At 49.5% G+C, this 19,879-nt stretch overlaps 1 protein-coding gene across 11 annotated transcripts in view; it reads left to right on the top strand.

The window, feature by feature from the left end:
• Positions 1-4,536: 4,536 nt before the first annotated feature.
• Positions 4,537-19,879, top strand: part of PRPSAP1 (phosphoribosyl pyrophosphate synthetase associated protein 1) — a 49,727-nt gene continuing 34,384 nt past the window's right edge. The window contains exons 1-4 of one of the 11 annotated variants that reach the window (XM_077968804.1): positions 5,183-5,557; positions 11,424-11,476; positions 15,791-15,989; positions 17,137-17,203. In XM_077968804.1, the coding sequence (XP_077824930.1) occupies positions 15,965-15,989; positions 17,137-17,203 (92 nt within the window). In that variant the 5' untranslated portion in view covers positions 5,183-5,557; positions 11,424-11,476; positions 15,791-15,964. 11 annotated transcript variants of the gene reach the window in all.

Here is a 19,879-nt window from a genome sequence, read left to right as displayed (position 1 = left end):
AAATTCCCAAATAAATGTTGCTTTATTTCAGAGAGTCTCTCTCTCTCTCTCTCTCTCTTTTTTTTTTTTTTTTTTTTTTTTTTTTGAGACAGAGTCTCACTCTGTTGCCCAGGCTGGAGTGCAATGGGCCGATCTTGGCTCACCGCAACCTCAGCCTCTCGGATTCAAGCGATTCTCCTGCCCCAGTCTCACTAGCAGCTGGGATTACAGGCGGATGCCACGACACCCAGCTAATTTTTGTGTTTTTAGTAGAGACAGGCTTTCACCATGTTGGTCAGGCTGGTCCCGAACTCCTGACCTCAGGTGATCTGCCTGCCTCAGCCTCCCAAAGTGCTGGAATTACAGGCATGAGCCACCATGCCGGGCCATAAATTCTGTTTAACAAGATCAAATCTGACTCCAAGTCCTCTGCCGGGACTGGTACATAAAAGAGCCCCAGGGCCTACCCCAGTTCCTGAGCTTCAAGGAGAGCCTCTGGTCTTCATTCTTTCCTCATCTTTATGAGAGTCCCCAGGGTACTTGCTAGAGTCCCCACCTCCTCGTCCAACTGTCCCTTCAACTTGTGAGGACTCCCTTTCTCCAAAGCTGGAGCACTCAGGGACACTCCAGTTCTTGCCTTTGGGAATTTAGGCTTTCAATAATAAAAGCCTCAATTCCAGCTGCTTGGGAGCATCATTTGAGCCCAGGAGTTTGAGTTCAGCCTGGGCAACATAGTGAGACCTTGTCTCTTAAAAAAAAAATAAATAAAAATAATAAAAGCCTCTTAAGGGAGTTTCAGGTCCTCAGAACATGATCCTGTGTGCCTTCTTTCTCTTCAGACATGCAGGAAAATATGACTCAGATAATGCCTAAGTCAGGTTATTTTGCCACTTTCTTCATGAACATTTCCCCATCATCAATGATTCTTTTAAAATCAAACCTTTCTTTCTTTCTTTCTTTCTTTCTTTCTTTCTTTCTTTCTTTCTTTCTTTCTTTCTTTCTTTCTTTCTCTCTCTCTCTCTCTCTCTCTCTCTCTCTCTCTCTCTCTCTCTCTCTTTCTTTCTTTCTTTCTTTCCTTTTTTTTTTTTTTGAGACAGTCTTGCTCTGTCCCAGGCTGGAGTGCAATGGTGTGGTCTCGGCTCACTGCAACCTCCACCTCCCGGGTTCAAGTGATTATTGTGCCTCAGCCTTCTGAGTAGCTGGGACTACAGGCGCGCAACAGCACACCAAGCTAATTTTTGTATTTTTAGTAGAGATGGGCTTTCACTATGTTGGCCAGGATGGTCTCAATCTCTTGACCTTGTGATCTGCCCACCTCGGCCTCCCAAAGTGCTGGGATTATAGGTGTGAGCCACTGTGCCCAACCTGGTTTTTTTTTGTTTTTTTTTTTTGAGACGTAGACTCACTCTGTCGCCCAGGCTGGAGTGCAGTGGCACGATCTCGGCTCACTGCAACCCTGCCTCCTAGGTTCACGCCATTCTCCTGCCTCAGCCTCCCAAGTAGCTGGGACTACAGGCACCCACCACCACGCCTGGCTAATTTTTTTTTTGTATTTTTAGTAGAGACGGGGTTTCACTGTGTTAGCCAGGATGGTCTCCATCTCCTGACCTCGCTACCCGCCCGACTCGGCCTCCCAAAGTGCTGGGATTACAGGTGTGAGCGACCGCACCCGGCCTGTTTTTTTTTTTTTTTTTGAGACGAGGTCTCACTCTGTTGCCCAGGCTGGAGTGCAGTGGCACAATCTTGGTTCATTACAACCTCCACCTCCCAGGTTCAAGCGATTCTCCTGCCTCAGCCTCCCAAGTAGCTGGGATTACAGGTGCTTGCCACCACACCTGGCTAATTGTGTGTGTGTGTGTGTGTGTGTGTGTGAGAGAGAGAGAGAGAGAGAGAGAGAGAGAGAGACGGAGTCTTGCTCTGTTGCCAGGATGGAGTGCAGTGGCATGATCTCGGCTCACTGTAACCTCCACCTCCTGAGCTCAAGCGATTCTCCTGCCTCAGCCTCCTGAGTAGGTGGGATTACAGGTGTGCGCCACAACGTCTGGCTAATTTTTTGTATTATTAGTAGAGATGGGGTTTCACAGCTACCTTGCCGGCCACAGAGTCAGGGTTTCACCATGTTGGCCAGGCTGGTCTTGAATTCCTGACCTCGTGATCCACCCACCGCAGCCTCCCAAAGTGCTGGGATTACAGGCATAAGCCACCATGCCTAGCGTGATTTTTGTATTTTTAGTAGAGACAGTGTTTTGCCACATTGGCCAGGCTTGTCTTAAACTCTTGACCTCAGGTGATCCACCCACCTCAGCCTCCCGAAGTGCTAGGATTAGAGGAGTGAGCCACCACGCTCAGCCAACACCTGGCTAATTTTTGTATTTTTAGTAGAGATTGGGTTTCACCATGTTGCCCAGGCTGGTCTTGAACTCCTGACCTCAAATTATCCATCCGCCTCGGCCTCCCAAAGTGCTGGGATTACAGGCATGAGCTACTGCACCCAGCCTGTTCCCCCTGGCTTTTCTTTTTTGAGACAGAGTCTCACTCTGTCGCCCAGGCTGCAGTGCAGTGGCAAGGTCTCAGCTCACTGCAAGGTCTGCCTCCCGGGTTCATGCCATTCTCCTGCCTCAGCCTCTCGAGTAGCTGGGACTACAGGCACACGCCACCATGCCCGGCTAATTTTTTGTATTTTTAGTAGAGACAGGGTTTTACCATGTTAGCCAGGATGGTCTCGATCTCCTGACCTCGTGATCTGCCCGCCTCGGCCTCCCAAAGTGTTGGGATTACAGGTGTGAGCCACCGCGCCTGGCCTGTTCCCCACTTTGAAGAAGGTATCAAGATTTTTGTCAGGGTCCATGAGCTGGATATGTGTGCAGTAGTTAAATAATTCGGCCTAGGCTGTGTACACACTGTCCTTCTTTTTTTTTTGAGACGGAGTCTCACTCTGTCCCCCAGGCTGGCACCATCTCGGCTCACTGCAAGCTCCGCCTCCTTGGTTCACACCATTCTCCTGCCTCAGCCCCCAGTAGCTGGGACTACAGGTGCCCGCCACCACACCCGGCTAATGTTTTTGTGTTTTTAGTAGAGAGGCTAATGTTTTTGTGTTTTTAGTAGAGACGGGGTTTCACAGTGTTAGCCGGGATGGTCTCGATCTCCTGACCTCATGATCTGCCCGCCTCGGCCTCCCACAGTGCTGGGATTACAGGGTTGAGCCAACACGCCCGGCCTTTTTTTTTTTTTTTTTTTCTAGAGAGCTATTGGAATAGGGACCAGGCTGCTGCAGGCTCAGGGCAGCTCAACTTCCAAATCCTGTAGCTTCAGGCTTGTGGTCCTTCATGACATGCTGAGTCACAATCTACTGCTCCCTCAAACCCAATGTCACTACAAGCAGAGTCTCTAAAGGACATTCTCAGATGATGGTACTGTAAATGTGTGAGGCACCTCTCCTCCCCTCAATTTCTGGTGCAGCTGATAACTAGAGACCTCAAATGCTTCCCTGGGCTTTACTTTCTACTTCAAGAAGTACTGATTGCGGGCCTCTGGAGCCCACACACTGCCCTAGACACTGGGAAACACTGAGCACTCAGGAATACACGATCTTGGCGGGGCGTGATGGCTAAGGCCTGTAATGTTGGCATTTTGAATGACTGAGGCGGGAGGATGGCTTGAGCCCTGGAGGTAGAGGCTGCAGTGAGCCGTGATCACGCCGCTGCACTCCAGCCTGGACGACAGAGCGAGACCCTATTTCAAAAAAAAAATAAATAAATAAAAATAATAATTTAAAAAAAGGAACTCACAATGTGGCCGTAAAAGGGGTTACATCCTAGTTGGGAAAACAGATGTTTGCAAAGGTGAATAAATATGCAAGAATCAAAATAACAACAACAACAACAACAAAAATTTAAAAAATGCAAGCACCTACATGTGGCACAGTCCCGCGGGCTGGGTGGCTTCTGTGGTTGAGGTCACCCAGAAAGATTGTGGAGCAGACACATCGTGAGTGGGTCTTGGAGGGGTGGTGCATATGGAAAGAGGGGAAGGAGGGCTTTTTTTTTTTTTTGAGACGGAGTCTCGTTCTGTCGCCCAGGCTGGAGTACAGTGGTGCGATCTCTGCTCACTGCAACCTCCGCCTACCGGGTTCAAGCAACTCTCCTGCCTCATCCTCCTGAGTAGCTGGGATTACAGGTGCGCGCCACTACGCCCAGCTAATTTTTGTATTTTTAGTAGAGACGGGGGTTTCACCATGGTGGTCAGGCTGGTCTCGAACCCCTGACCTCGTGATCCACCCACCTCGGCCTCCCAAAGTGCTAGGATTACAAGCGTGAGCCACCGCGCCTGGCCCAAAGGAGGGCTTTTATGATTGAAAGCGAATACCGGCAAGAGGGCCTTTGGCACGTTCAGGGAATCTTGCCTTACACGCAGACACAGGGTTGGGGATCTGTTCGGAAACGCCTGGAAGATCAGGCTCAGCAGAACACCACCTTTCAGTATTCAGTACTGACGCTTCAGTACTGCGGTCAACCAGCTGGAAAGAACCCCGCCCTCCACTTTTCTTTTTTTTTTTTTTGAGACGGAGTCTCGCTCTATCACCCAGGCTGGAGTGCAGTGGCCGGATCTCAGCTCACTGCAAGCTCCGCCTCCCGGGTTCACGCCATTCTCCGGCCTCAGCCTCCCGAGTAGCTGGGACTACAGGCGCCTGCCACCTCGCCCGGCTAGTGTTTTGTATTTCTTAATAGAGACGGGGTTTCACCGTGTTAGCCAGGGTGGTCTCGATCTCCTGACCTCGTGATCCGCCCGTCTCGGCCTCCCAAAGTGCTGGGATTACAGGCTTGAGCCACCGCGCCCGGCCCTCCACTTTTCAAATTAATCTCAGGCCGGCGCACGCGCCTCGGGGGTCGGGCACTGTGCTACCATAGACATGCAGAGCTAGATCGTCTACCTCCTCGGAGGCGGACATGTTGGGTCCTGGCCAAAAAAGTTGGAAACAGCTGGAGCCACTACCGAGGTAGGATGCTCCTCCCAAGAAGGTGAGACCGAAAGAGCTCCCGTGGAAGCGGTCAAAGCAGAGGTGGAGCGAACCTGTGACACGCCCCATCGGCAGAACAGGCTTTTAGAGAGTCGCCCGGCTCCCTGCCCTCATCCGAGATGGCTGCCTGAGGGCGCTCTAGCCGACATTCCTCGGATGCCCGGAGGGGGCGGTGGCCTTGTCTCCGGCTCTCAGGCGGCGGCGCTGGGAGCAGCAAACGCTTGGCAGCTGCAGTCCGTGGTGTGGGGTACGCAAGGGTGCGGACCTCGGAGCTCTCCCAGCCTGCGCCGTTTCTCAGCGCCTTCCCCACCCGAACCGGGGTCTCGCGGTTGGAAACGCTCCGGGTGCAGCCCCGCGCGGGGCCGGCCGTAACCGCGCCGCGGGCCGGACGATGCCCAAGAAGCTGCTGCTGTTGCCCCCGCTCTCCGCGTCCTCGGCTTTCCGTGTCCCGCGCGCCCGCCCCGCTCCCCCGCCGGCCATGAACGCCGCTCGCACCGGCTACCGAGTCTTCTCGGCCAACTCCACGGCCGCCTGCACGGAGCTGGCCAAGCGCATCACAGAGTAAGGGGGCGGCGGGAGGGCCGGGCCGGGGGCGGCGGCGCCTCGCTCGCCTTCGCGCCCCGAGGTACCCACTCCCCTCCACCCGCCCCACCTCCTGCACCTGGGCGGGAGGCGCGGGCCTGTCCTTTCCCAGCCGGACAAACCTTGGAGGTGACGGAAACCAGAACCCGCCTCCCAGCTGGGAGGCTTGGGGCGGACTCTCGGTGACCTCAGCCCCCGCCCCGTGACTGGGTCCGCGGCCTACCTGCCTTTCGTGTCCGCACTCCCACACTCCGGGGCGGGCCGAGCTTTCTGGAGCTCCCAAAGTGCGTGCCTTGGGGAGAGGGGCTCTGGTCTTGGCTCCCTTTCCCACGGCTGGAGTTGACCTGGGAATCTGACCGCGGCCACTCTCGAGTCTCCCTGCAGTGAGACTCGTGGTTGTGACTTGGGGGACCCGACGCGGCGGGTGCGGCCGCAGAGCAAAGGTGTGGGGACTGGTAGCGTGAAGAAGGCAATTCCAGGGAGGCAGATGGGTCGGAGCTGGTGGTAGAAATGACAGGCCTGACCCTGCTTTGCAAATCAGCTTGGGATAAGACCAGTCATGTGTGTCTTTAACCCAAGGAAGGCCCTGGTCTCAAGTCGCCTTTGGGGTCTGACAGCTCTGAGATGCCTTCCCAGCCTTGCCACTTACTAGCTCTGTCACTGGGCAAGAGACTTGATTTCCCTGAACCTCATCTGTGAAATGGGCATGATTCTGTCTGTTGGCTAAGAATATTGTGAGTATGACCGGGATAATGTAGTAGTAGTATCTGGTTCTAGCAGAGCAGGGCTCATAGTGGCCCTCTGAATACCTGTTTACTAAATGGCCTCTTTTCTTTTTATTTATTTCTTTATTTTGAGATGGAGTCTTGTTCTGTCGCCCAGGCTGGGTGCAGTGGCGCTATCTCGCTCCCTGCAACCTCTGCTTCCCAGGTTCAAGGGATTTTCCTGCCTCAGCCTCCCAAGTAGCTGGGACTACAGACGCGTGCCACCACACCCGGCTAATATTTTTTTTTTTTTTTTTTTTTTTTTGAGACGGAGTCTCGCTCTGTCGCCCAGGCTGGAGTGCAGTGGCGCAATCTCGGCTCACTGCAAGCTCCGCCTCCTGGGTTTACGCCATTCTCCTGCCTCAGCCTCCTGAGTAGCTGGGACTACAGGCGCCCGCCACCGCGCCCGGCTAATTTTTTGTATTTTTAGTAGAGACGGGGTTTCACCGTGGTCTCGATCTCCTGACCTTGTGATCCGCCCGCCTCGGCCTCCCAAAGTGCTGAGATTACAGGCGTGAGCCACCGCGCCCGGCCCCGGCTAATATTTTTGTATTTTTAGTAGAGGTGGAGTTTCACCATGTTGGCCAGGCTGGTCTCGAACTCCGCCTGACCTCGTGATCCGCCCGCCTCGGCCTCCCAAAGTGCTGGGATTACAGGCGTGAGCCACTGTGCCCGGTTAAATGGCCTCTTTTCTAGTTGGCTCTTTTGGAGAATCCCAGAGCTCTGATATAAAGGAGAAGCCTTATATGTCCTTTCCACATACACTTGTTAGAAATCAAAGACAAAGCCTGTAATCCCAGCACTTTGGGAGGCCGAGACAGGCGGATCACGAGGTCAGGAGATCGAGACCATCCTGGCTAATACGGTGAAACCCCGTCTCTACTAAAAAATACAAAAAAAAAAAAAAAAAAAAAAAAAAAAACTAGCCGGGCGAGGTGGCGGGCGCCTGTAGTCCCAGCTACTCGGGAGGCTGAGGCAGGAGAATGGCATAAACCCGGGAGGCGGAGCTTGCAGTGAGCTGAGATCCGGCCACTGCACTCCAGCCTGGGTGACAGAGCAAGACTCCGTCTCAAAAAAAAAAAAAAAAAGAAATCAAAGACAAAATGAATAGCTCGTCTTTTAATATTTAAAGTCATTTTCACATCTTAAACAGTTTTTATAGAGTTACTTCGTTAAATTTTTAGGGTTGATAAATAATTGCAGGGATATATTTTAAACTTCTTGGGGGAAATGTAGAAGAAAGGGAAAACTTTAGTCATTTTTTTCAGCTCTGCCTGTTTTTTTTAATAGTTGGAGTTTGGAGATTGGAAGAATGTTAAAAAAAACAAATCAATCCTTTTGCAGTCTACTGCCTAGTTTCTATTTCTAACCCCTGATTATTTGTCTTTCTTTTTGAGGCCAGTGAAAACACTGACTTTAAAGGAAGCTTCTGTGTGTATCTAGTGGTTCAGATTTACCCCACCTGACCTTGAGGGAGAGCAGAGGGGAGCAGGGCACATTTTAAAAGTCAGTGAGGGTTTTTTTTTTTGTTTTAGATTATTTCCTGGCAAATTCCAGAAAGGTTTTGAATTACTATCAATGAGACATATTCATAAATACTTCCCTTATTTTATCTGTTTTATTTATTTTGAGACAATCTTGCTGTGTCACCCAGGCTGGAGTGCAGTGGTGCCATCTTGGCTCAGTGCAACCTCCACCTCCCAAGTTCCAGCGATTCTCCTGCCTCAGCCTCCCAAGTAGCTGGGATTACAGGTGCCGACAGCACACGTGGCTAATTTTCGTATTTTTAGTAGAGACCGGTTGGTTTCATCTTGTTGGCCAGGCTGGTCTCAAACTCCTGACCTCAGGCGATCTGGGATTATAGGCATGAGCCACTATGCGCGGCCAGTAAGATTTTATTTTACAAGAAGGTTGTTTGCCCCTGAACAAAGTTTGATCAGTAGATTACTTAACCCCTGAAGTTATGATATTGTATTTCCATGATTTCTTTCAGACTGTCTAAACTTCAAGCAAGGATCTTCAAACTTTTTTGATTGTGAACTTTAATCAATAAAATAGTTAGATACATGACCTTCCCAGGATATGTGAAAGTTACATGTATTTTGTTACCTGCCCCGCCCCAACCTGGTATCCTTAATCCAGCTTCCACACTTAGCAACTTTTTGGTAATCTTGTCTCTATCATGCTTTTTTTTGAGGTGGGGGAGATGCTGGAGTATTGTTTGTTTTTGAGAAGAGTCTCCCTCTGTCGCCAAGCTGGATTGCAGTGGCGTGATCTCAGCTCACTGCAGCCTCCACCTCCCGGGTTCAAGCGATTCTTTTGCCTCAGCCTCAGCCTCTCAAGTAGCTGGCACTACAGGCGTGTGCCATTACGTCCAGCTAATTTTTTTTTTTTTTGTATTTTTAATGGAGATAGGGTTTCACCGTGTTGGCCAGGATGGTCTCGATCTCTTGACCTCGTGATCCGCCCGCCTTGGCCTCCCAAAGTGCTGGGATTACAGGCATGAGCCACTGTGCCTGGCCTGGAGTATTTTTAAAAATTGCTATATACATAACATAAAGTTTACTGTTTTTTTTTTTTTTTTTTTTTTTGAGACGGAGTTTTGCTCTTGTTGCCCAGACTGGAGTGCAATGGCGCCGTCTTGGCTTACCCACAATCTCTGCCTCCTGAGTTACAAGTGATTCTCCTGCTTCAGCCTCCCAAGTAACTGGGATTACAGGCATGCGCCACCACACCTGGCTAATTTTGTATTTTTAGTAGAGATAGGGTTTCTCTGTGTTAGTCAGGCTGGTCTCGAACTCCCAACCTCAGGTGATCCACCTACCTTGGCCTCCTGAAGTGCTGGGATTAGAGACATGAGCCACTGCGCCTGGCCTACCTTTTTAACCATTTTCAAGTGTACACTTCAGTGGCATTAACTACATTCACAGTGTTGCACAACCATCACCACTATTCATTTCCAGAACTTTTCATCATCCCAAACAGAAACTCTGTACCCATTAAATACTAACTCCCCATTCTCCCCTCCCCGCATTCCCTGGTAGCCTCTGTTCTACTTTGTCTCTGTGAATTGCCTATTCTCTGGACTTCATACAAAAGGAATCATACAGCATTTCTCTGTTTGTGTCTAGCTTATTTTCCTCAGCATACGTTTCCCAAGGCTCACTCGTATCATAGCACATACCAGAATTTATTCTTTTTTTAAGGCCAAATAATATTCCATTGTATGTGTGTACCTGGCTGAAGTTTTTTTTTTTTTTTTTTTTTTTGAGGCAGAGTCTTGCTTTGTCACCCAGGCTGGAGTGCAGTGGCACAATCTTGGCTCACTGCAGTCCCTGCCTCCCGGTTCAAGTGATTCTCGTGTCTTAGCTCCCAAGTAGCTGGGATTACAGGCACTCACCACCACACTCAGCTAATTTTTGTATTTTTGGTAGAGACGGGGTTTTTCCATGTTGCCCAGGCGGGTCTTGAACTCCGGGCCTCAAGTGATCCGCCCACCTTGGCCTCCCAAAATGCTGGGATTACAATCATTGAACCACTGAGCCTGGCCTGACTGGAGATTTTTATTTTATTTTTATTATTATTATTTTTTGGAGATGGAGTTTCGCTCCTGTTGCCCGGGCTGGAGTGCGATGGTGCGATCTTGGCTCACTGCAACCTCTGCCTCCTGGATTCCGGCAGTTCTCCTGTTTCAGCCTCCTGAGTAGCTGGGATTATAGGCGCCCGCCACCACACCCAGCTAATTTTTCTATTTTTTGTAAAGATGGGGTTTTATTATATTGGTCAGGCTGATCTCGAACTCCTGACTTCAGGTGATCCGTCTGCCTCCCAAAGTGCTGGGATTACAGACGTGAGCCACCGCGCCCGGCCTGGAGTATTTTTAAATAGATTCCCTTACATCATATCATTTCTCTTGTAAAAATAGTAATGCTTACTAATCAGGACTTAAAACTTCACACTACTATTAATTCCTTAATATTACGTAGTATCTAGTCTTTGTCCATATTTCTCTGATTATTTTTTAAAATGGCTTTTTTTTTTTTTGAGACGGAGTTTCGCTCTTGTTGCCCAGGCTGGAGTGCCACGGCATGATCTTAGCTCACTGCAACCTCCGCCTCCTAGGTTCAAGCAATTCTCCTGCCTCAGCCTCCTTAGTAGCTGGGATTACAGGCATGTGCCACCAGGCCCAGCTGATTCTGTATTTTCAGCAGAGACAGAGTTTCTCCATATTGATCAGGCTGGTCTCGAACTCCCGACCTCAGGTTATCCGCCCGCCTCGGTCTCCCAAAGTGCTGGGATTACAGGCATGAGCCACTGTGCCTGGCCAAAAATGGGTTTTCATACTTGGTTTATTCTAAGCAGGATCCAGACAAGATCCACACCACATTTGGTCAGTGGTGCTGAAGCCTCTTTGTTTCTCTATGCTTTTGATAATTGAGGCATTTATCTCTGGCGTGTGTTACTGAAATCGTTGCTAGTAACCAAGTACTTGGAAGTGATTTTCCAAGAAAATTACTATTCAAAGAACAATGGACCAGACATAACCATGGGTTGTGAGCTCCGTCTGGTAAAGCAGTATGTATGTTACAACGTGGTGAGCTGCTTATGGAGTGACAGCAGAATTTTAGTTCAATGAATTAGATTTTCTAAATTATTTTTTGGAAAGAGTGCCAGCTTAGTTATTTGAGTCTTTTTGTTAGACATATGCATATAAACTGGAATTTTTTTAAAGAGAGAAATCTTGGCCGGGCGCGGTGGCTCACGCCTGTAATCCCAGCGCTTTGGGAGGCCGAGGCGGGCGGATCACAAGGTCAGGAGATCGAGACCACGGTGAAACCCCGTCTCTACTAAAAATACAAAAAATTAGCCGGGCGCGGTTGTGGGCGCCTGTAGTCCCAGCTACTCGGGAGGCTGAGGCAGGAGAATGGCGTGAACCCGAGAGGCGGAGCTTGCAGTGAGCCGAGATCGCGCCACTGCACTCCAGCCTGGGCGACAGAGCGAGACTCCGTCTCAAAAAAAAAAAAAAAAAAAAAAAGAGAGAGAAATCTTAATTTCCCTTTTTTGTTCTTTTTGGTCTATAGGCGCCTTGGTGCTGAATTGGGGAAGTCTGTTGTATATCAAGAAACCAATGGAGGTAAGTTAAAATTATTTCTTTTTTTAAAAATTTTTTATTTATTTAGTTTTTTCGAGACAGAGCCTCACTGTGTCGCCAAGGCTGGAGTGCAGTGGCATGATCTTGGCTCACTGCAACCTCCGCCTCCCAGGTTCAAGCAATTCTTTTGCCTCAGCCTCCTAAGTAGCTGGGTTTACAGACACCCGCCACCACACCCGGCTAATTTTTATATTTTTAGTAGAGATGGGGTTTCACCATGTTGGCCAGGCTGGCCTTGAACTCCTTACCTCAGGTGATCTGCCCACCTCGGCCTCTCAAAGTACTGGGATTACAGGCATGAGCCACTGTGCCCAGCCTTTATTTATTTATTTATTTTTATTAAGATGGGGTCTCACTATGTTGGCCAGGCTGGTCTTGAACTCCTGAGCTCAAGCAGTCTTCCCGCCCCAGCTTCCCAAAGTGCTGGGATTACAGGCGTGAGCCACTGTGCTCGGCTTCCACCATGGTATTTCTAAAATGCAAATATTTTTTCTTACTACTGCTTCCTTACTCCTGCCCTCTAGGCTGGAGTCCAGTCTTTTTAGCAATTACATGGGGCCCTTTGGGAATCCAGATTCTACCCCTTTACCTGCCTCATCTTTGATCCATCCATTACCACATCTTGTGTGCTCTGACTTGGGAATACTTGTTAAATCTAACCTCTTCTCACAGCCTCTGCTGCTCCCACTCCAGTCCAGCCTGCCATTTGCTGCTTGCTAGACATCTTCCAAAACAGCTGCCGTGGCCTCCCCGTGGCCACTCCTGCCCTGCCATGGTTTTCTTCACACAGTTTTTTTTTTTTTGAGACGGAGTCTTGCTCTGTCACCCAGGCTGGAGTTCAGTGGCCGGATCTCAGCTCACTGCAAGCTCCACCTCCCGGGTTCACGCCATTCTCCTGCCTCAGCCTCCCAAGTAGCTGGGACTACAGACGCCCGCCACCTCGCCCGGCTAGTTTTTTTGTATTTTTAGTAGAGACGGGGTTTCACCGTGTTAGCCAGGATGGTCTCGATCTCCTGACCTCGTGATCCGCCCGTCTCGGCCTCCCAAAGTGCTGGGATTACAGGCTTGAGCCACCGCGCCCGGCCAACCAGTAGTCTTTTTAAAACAAGTAGATGAAACCCTTCCCAAACTCAAATCTTCCAGTGGGTTTCCTATCACTGCTAGAATAAATTCCACTCTTTAGTGAATAAGAAATGAATTCCAAAGTCCTGCAAGTCCTGGTCCCTTGGCTCACTGACTTCCTGTCTCTCTCTTTCCCCTCAGTCTCTCTGCTTTCTAAGTAGACTAACTGCCTGCGCCTCTGCTTGGCACGCTCGGATCCACATCTTCCTGAGTCCTGAACCCCCTTCTGCACTGCTCGTTCTGGATTGCAGTGAGGCCCTTGTTTCCAACCCCATTGTTCTCTCTCCTTCGTCACAGCTATAGCATCTCCGGCATGCTGGGCCTGAGAGTTTGCTGGCCTTGGTGTCGTATCATGTCTCTTGAGTCAGTCTTTGTCCCTTCGTCCAAGTCCTGCATTTTGTGGTTCCCAGTACAGTTCCTGACATGGAGGAGGCGTCAGCATTTGTTTAAAAAATAATAAGGATGGGCCGGGCCCGGCTAATTTTTTGTATTTTTATTAGAGACAGAGTTTCACCGTGTTAGCCAGGATGGTCTCGATCTCTTGACCTCATGATCCACCCGCCTCGGCCTCCCAAAGTGCCAGGATTACAGGCGTGAGCCACCGTGTGCGGCCTGTGTCTTTATTTTGATAACATGTTGTTGTTTTATTGTTGCTTTTGACCCTGAGACTTTATGCTGAACTGTTGGTTAGTTTTGTCTTCTATTTTAGGGGACTTATTTTCCTCGAGTTTGACTTTTTTTTTTTTGAGACGGAATCTCGCTCAGTCACCCGGGCTGGAGTGCAGTGACACCATCTCGGCTCACTGCAACCTTCGCCTCCCCGGTTCAAGCAATTCTCCTGCCTCAGCCTTCCAAGTAGCTGGGATTACAGACATGCGCCACCACGCACGGCTAGTTTTTGTATTTTTAGTAGAGACAGGGTTTCACCCTGTTGGCCGGGCTGGTCTTGAACTCCTAACCTCAAATGATCTCTCTGCCTTGACCTCCCGAAGTGCTGGGATTACAGGTGTGAGCCACCACATCTGGCCCTTTTTTTTTTCAAATCAAACTGTGTTCAGTTTTTTTTTTTTCTTTTTTTTGAGATGGAGTTTCGCTCTTGTTTCCCAGGCTAGAGTGCAATGGTGCCATCTCGGCTCACTGCAACCTCCACCGCCCGGGTTCTAGCGATTCTCCTGTCTCAGCCTCCCAAGTAGCTGGGATTACAGGCATGTGCCACCACACCCAGCTAATTTTATTTTTAGTACGGACAGGGTTTCTCCATGTTGGTCAGGCTGGTCTCGAACTCCCGACCTCAGGTGATCTGCCTGCCTTGGCCTCCCAAAGTGCTGGGATTACAGGCGTGAGCCACTGCGCCCAGCTGTATTCAGTTTTCTTAAAGATATTTTCTTTTTTTTTTTTTTTGAGACGGAGTCTCACTCTGTCACCCAGGCTGGAGTACAGTGGCACGATCTCAGCTCACTGCAAGCTCTGCCTCCTGGGTTCATGCCATTCTTCTGCTTCAGCCTCCCGAGTAGCTGGGACTACAGGCACCCGCCACCATGCCCAGCTAATTTTGTTTTTATTTGTATTTTTAGTAGAGACGGTGTTTCACCGTGTCAGCCAGGATGGTCTCGATCTCCTGACCTCGTGATCCGCCCTCCTTAGCCTCCCAAAGTGCTGGGATTACAGGCATGAGCCACACTGCCCGGCCTTTAAAGATACTTTCAATATACAATCATGGTATTTCAGGCAGGACATGGACAGACAATCATTAACAGCATATAATAACTTTCTTTTTTTTTTTGTTTTTGAGATAGAGTCTTGCTGTGTCCCCTGGGCTGGAGTGCAGTGGCGTGATCTCAGCTTACTGCAGTCTCCACCTCCCAGGTTCGAGCAATTCTCCTGCCTTAGCCTCTCGAGCAGCTGGGATTACAGGCATGTGCAGCCACGCCTGGCTAATTTTTGTATTTTTAGTAGAGACAGGGTTTCGCCATGTTGGTCAGGTTGGTCTTGAACTCCTGACCACAGGTGATCCGCCCACCTCAGTCTCCCCAAGTGCTGGGATTATAGGCATGAGCCACTGCGCCTGGCCCAATAACTTTCAAACTCCCCTTTTCAATGAACTACCAAAAGTCAGAAAGTCACTGTAAAACCCAGTGAACATTTAGCATGTTTAACAACTTTTCACGAGCTGACCCTGACTTTCAGGAAGTGAATTGAAAATGGCAGAATTTATCTGAAGATCCACAGTGTAGAAACGGAACCACTGCTCTTTTGAGGGGCGCCATGTCAGTGGCATCACTGGAAGGTGCAGATTGCCTGACACACTGGAAATCAATTATGGGGAGTCAGGTCCCAGCAGTGTCTGGCTTTAAGGGATTTAAGTCTATGCTGAAAGGTGGAAAGGGAGAAGAGGACATAGACACGAATTTGTCTTTTCAGACCACGAGGCTTTTGTGTGTTGAGGTGGCCATGTGTGTCAAACTCAGGGGACCCCTCCTCCTGGGAGCCGAGAGGAAGTCTCAAAACTAGAAGGGGCCGGGCGCGGTGGCTTACGCCTGTAATCCCAGCACTTTGGGAGGCCGAGGCGGGTGGATCACCTGAGGTCGGGAGTTCGAGACCAGCCTGACCAACATGGAGAAACCCCATCTCTACTAAAAATAGAAAATTAGCCGGGCATGGTGGCACATGCCTGTAATCCCAGTTACTAGGGAGGCCGAGGCAGGAGAATCGCTTGAAGCTGGGAGGCAGAGGCTGCGGTGAGCCGAGATCGCGCCATTGCACTCCAGCCTGGGCAACAAAAGCAAAACTCTGTCTCAAAAAAACCAAAACAACAACAACAAAAAAAAAACTGGAAGGGAAAGGTGCTTTCCCCACATCAATCCAGCTTCGGAGACATTCTATTCATGACATGTGCCCCTTCCCCCAAAACAACAATGAAGTGTTCTGTGTGCTAACAACATAGCTTAGAAAAAAAAAATTCTGCATTTTTATAAAACTTGATAAAAAATAGTATTTCAAACTGTACAGTCACCAGACGTACACAGTTGTCAAAAATGCACTCACTTCCCTCGGCATCTCCAGCAGGTGCCTGGTCTGTTCAGGCATCTCCACTTTGTGTAGAGTCATTCCCCTACTTGCCAGCGTCAGCTTTTCCCTTTTTCCCTTTGGGTACCTTCTCTCCCTTCTTTGCAGCGGCCTCTTTAGGCTTGGGCTCTGTCTTTGGAGGAGCAGGTTTAGCAGACAGCCTCGCGGATCTTCTCTGTTGTTCGTCCTTCACCTTGGCCTCACCTTCCTTAGCATCCCCTTCAGCCTTTCTCTTGGGCATGGTGGCAGCAAAAGCGGCCAGATGCAGGCACTGGGAGCGGAATGCAGTGGCAGTGCACGGACTGCGGTCAGTCTGGGGGTCGTTCTTGCTTCCTCGTCTTCATACTGCTCTGAGATTTATTGTTTTGCACCAGATTAAATGTTGGTTTAGATTAATCTTTACTCCCTCCAAATGTTATCTAACTGTTGCATCATGAGTGCTTTGCTTTTCTGCTTTCTTTCTTTCTTTTTTTCCCAGACAAGGTCTCTGTTGCCCAGGCTGGAGTGCAGTGGCACAGTTTCAGCTCATGCTGCAGCCACGACCTTCTCTGGCTCAGGTGATCCTCCCACTGGGACTACAGGCACCTGCCACCATGCCGGCTAATTATTTTTTTTTTTGAGATAGAATCTTGCTCTGTCGCCCAGACTGGAGTGCAGTGGCACGATTACGGCTCACTGCAACCTCCGCCTCCCGGGTTCAAGTGATTCTCCTGCCTCAGCCTCCTGAGTAGCTGGGACTACAGTCACGTGCCACCACGCCTGGCTAATTTTTGTATTTTTAGTAGAGATGGTTTTTCACCATATTGGCCAGGCTGGTCTTGAAGAACTCTTGACCTTGTGATCCACCCACCTCAGCCTCCCAAAGTGCTGGGATTACAGGCATGAACCACTGCGCCTGGCCCTTGCTAATTCTTGTATTTTTAAAATTTTTTATTTATGTATTTATTTATTTATTTTTGAGACAGAGTCTTGCTCTGTTGTCCAGGTTGGAGTGCAATGGCACAATCTTGGCTCACTGCAACCTCCACCTCCTAGGTTCAAGCAGTTCTTCCGCTCAGCCTCTTGAGTAGCTGGGATTCCAGGTGCCTGCCACCATGCCCGGCTAATTTTTGTATTTTTAGTAGAGACAGGGTTTCACCATGTTGACCAGGCTGGTTTCGAACTCCTGACCTCAAGTGATCCGCCCACCTTGGCCTCCCAAAGTGCTGGGATTACAGGTGTAAGCCACCATGCCCAGCTAATTCTTGTATTTTTTGTAGAGACAGGATTTTGTCATGTTGCTTAGGCTGTTCTTGAACTCTGGTGCTCAAGTGATCTCCTTTCCTTGGCCCTCCCAAAGTGCTAGGATTACAGGCATGTGCCACTGTGCCTGGCATGAAGTGCTTTTTTTTTTTTTTTCTCCTTTTTACACATAGGAGCTTTTCTTAAAACTTTAGAACATTTTTATTTTTCAGAAACAAGAGTTGAAATAAAAGAATCTGTTCGTGGCCAAGATATTTTCATTATACAGACAATACCCAGGTAAGAGGACTGACTACTTTATCTCTTTTCTGTAAAAACCTTAACAATATAATTGATTATCTTTTCATATGAAGAACAACTTAGTGTTTTTAAAAGTTTTTTTTGTTTGTTTGTTTTTGTTTTTGTTTTTGTTTTTTGAGACGGAGTCTCGCTCTGTCACCCAGGCTGGAGTGCAGTGGCCGGATCTCAGCTCACTGCAAGCTCCGCCTCCCGGGTTCACGCCATTCTCCTGCCTCAGCCTCCCGAGTAGCTGGGACTACAGGCGCCCGCCACCTCGCCCGGCTAGTTTTTTGTATTTTTTTTAGTAGAGACGGGGTTTCACCATGTTAGCCAGGATGGTCTCGATCTCCTGACCTCGTGATCCGCCCGTCTCGGCCTCCCAAAGTGCTGGGATTACAGGCTTGAGCCACCGCGCCCGGCCGTTTTTAAAAGTTATACATTCAGACTGGGCATGGTAATCCCAGCACTTTGGGAGGCCGAGGCGGGCGAATCATGAGGTCAGGAGATCGAGACCATCCTGCCTAACACGGTGAAACCCCGTCTCTACTAAAAAATACAAAAAAAATTAGCCGGGCGAGGTGGCGGGTGCCTGTAGTCCCAGCTACTCGGGAGGCTGAGGCAGGAGAATGGCGTGAACCTGGGAGGTGGAGCTTGCAGTGAGCTGAGATCGCACCACTGCACTCCATCCTGGGCGACAGAGTGAGACTCTGTCTCAAAAAAAAAAAAAAAAAGAAAAAAGTTGCCAGGCGCGGTGGCTCAAGCCTGTAATCCCAGCACTTTGGGAGGCCGAGGCGGGTGGATCACGAGGTCAGGAGATCGAGACTATCCTGGCTAACACGGTGAAACCCCGTCTCTACTAAAAATACAAAAAACTAGCCGGGCGTGGTGGCGGGCGCCTGTAGTCTCAGCTACTCGGGAGGCTGAGGCGGGAGAATGGCGTGAACCCGGGAGGCAGAGCTTGCAGTGAGCCGAGATCACGCCACTGCACTCCAGCCTGGGAGACACAGCGAGACTCCGCCTCAAAAAAAAAAAAAAAAAAAAAAAAAAAGAAAAAAGTTATACACTCAAGCCAGGCATGTGGCTCACGCCTGTAATCCCATCACTTTGGGAGGCCGAGGTGGGTGGATCACGACGTCAGGAGTCCGAGACCAGCCTGACCAATATGTTGAAACCCCGTCTCCGTTAAAAATACAAAAATTAGCCGGGCATGGTGGTGTGTACCTATAGGCCCAGGTGTTTGAGAGGCTAAGGCAGGAGAAGTGCTTGAACCCAGGAGGCGGAGGTGAGCTGAGATCGCACCACTGCACTCCAGCCTGGGCGACAGAGTGAGACTCGTCTCATCAAAGGAAAAAAAAAAGTTATACATTCATTTGCATGTGAAACTAAATGCTTCCCCAAATACAATTACTGTCTTCTGGAATTCCTGCCGTTTGTCACGCTGTACTGTTACCTGTGTACTTCTCTGCAGGCTTTTTTTTTTGAGACAGAGTCTTACTCTGTCGCCCAGGCTGGAGTGCAGTGGCACAGTCTTGGCTCACTGTAGTCTCTACCTCCTGGGTTCAAGTGATTCTCCTGCCTCAGCCTCCCCCGTAGGTGGGATTACAGGTGCCGACCACCATGTCCGGTTAATTTTTGTATTTTAGTAGAGACATGGTTTCACTATGTTGGCCAGGCTAGTCTTGAACTACTGGCCTTGAGTGATCCGCCCACCTCAGCCTCCCAAAGTTTTGGGATTACAGGCGTGAGCCACCACTCCCCAACCTTTAAACTCCTCAATGACAAAGTGTTTTCCCATGGTTTGCACTGACCCTAGGCCAGTGTCTGTCAGCTCAGCTCTGCTGAAAAGCTTCTAGTTGTTAAGTGTGGTGCATAACTGCTCCTGGTTCATGCCCATCAAGACAGGTTTTTGCACTGCATTTTATCTTGCACTGTGGCCTGTTTCTAGCCTATCTCTGTTTCAGAGAGCATCGTCCTTGCTTCCCTGAGGGCAGGGGACTGACGCCTGGGGAATCCTGGCCTGGGAGCGTCCATGCTTCTATATGGGACTATCTCCTCATCGCCTCACAGGGAGTGGGCAATTACACCATCTGTGTCTCTGAAAAATCCAGACCTTCATGTCCTGATCAGTTTACATTGCCCAGACTATATTAGTCATAAGAATGGCACTGAGTGCCACTAGTGTGCTGGATGCTTTTTATGTTTCATTTTTGTTTGTTTTGTTTTTTTGAGACGGAGTCTCACTCTGTTGCCTAGGCTGGAGGGCAGTGGTGTGATCTTGACTCACTGCAACCTCCACTTCCCGGGTTCAAGTGATTCTACCTCAGCCTTCTGAGTATCTGGGATTACAGGCGCCTACCACCATGCCCAGGTAATTTTTTTGTATTTTTAGTAGTGATGGGGTTTTACCATGTTGGCCAGGCTGGTCTCAAACTCGTGGCCTCAAGTGATCCATCTGCCTCAGTTTCCCAAAGTGCTGAGATTACAGGCGTGAGCCACTGTGCCCGGCCCTATTCAGTCTTCTTTAGTTTGGAGCAGTTCCTCACAGCCTTTCCTTGACTTTCTTTTTTTTTTTTTTTTTTTTTTGGAGACAGGGTCTTGCTCTGTCACTCATGTAGGAATGCAGTTGCATGATCATGACTCACTGCAGCCTTAAGCTCCTGAACTCAAGCGATCCTC

This window comes from Macaca mulatta, chromosome 16, assembly GCF_049350105.2.
Source record: "Macaca mulatta isolate MMU2019108-1 chromosome 16, T2T-MMU8v2.0, whole genome shotgun sequence".
Lineage (NCBI taxonomy): Eukaryota > Metazoa > Chordata > Mammalia > Primates > Cercopithecidae > Macaca > Macaca mulatta.
Note: the sequence above shows the minus strand (reverse complement) of the source record. Positions and strands in the feature narration are given on the sequence as shown.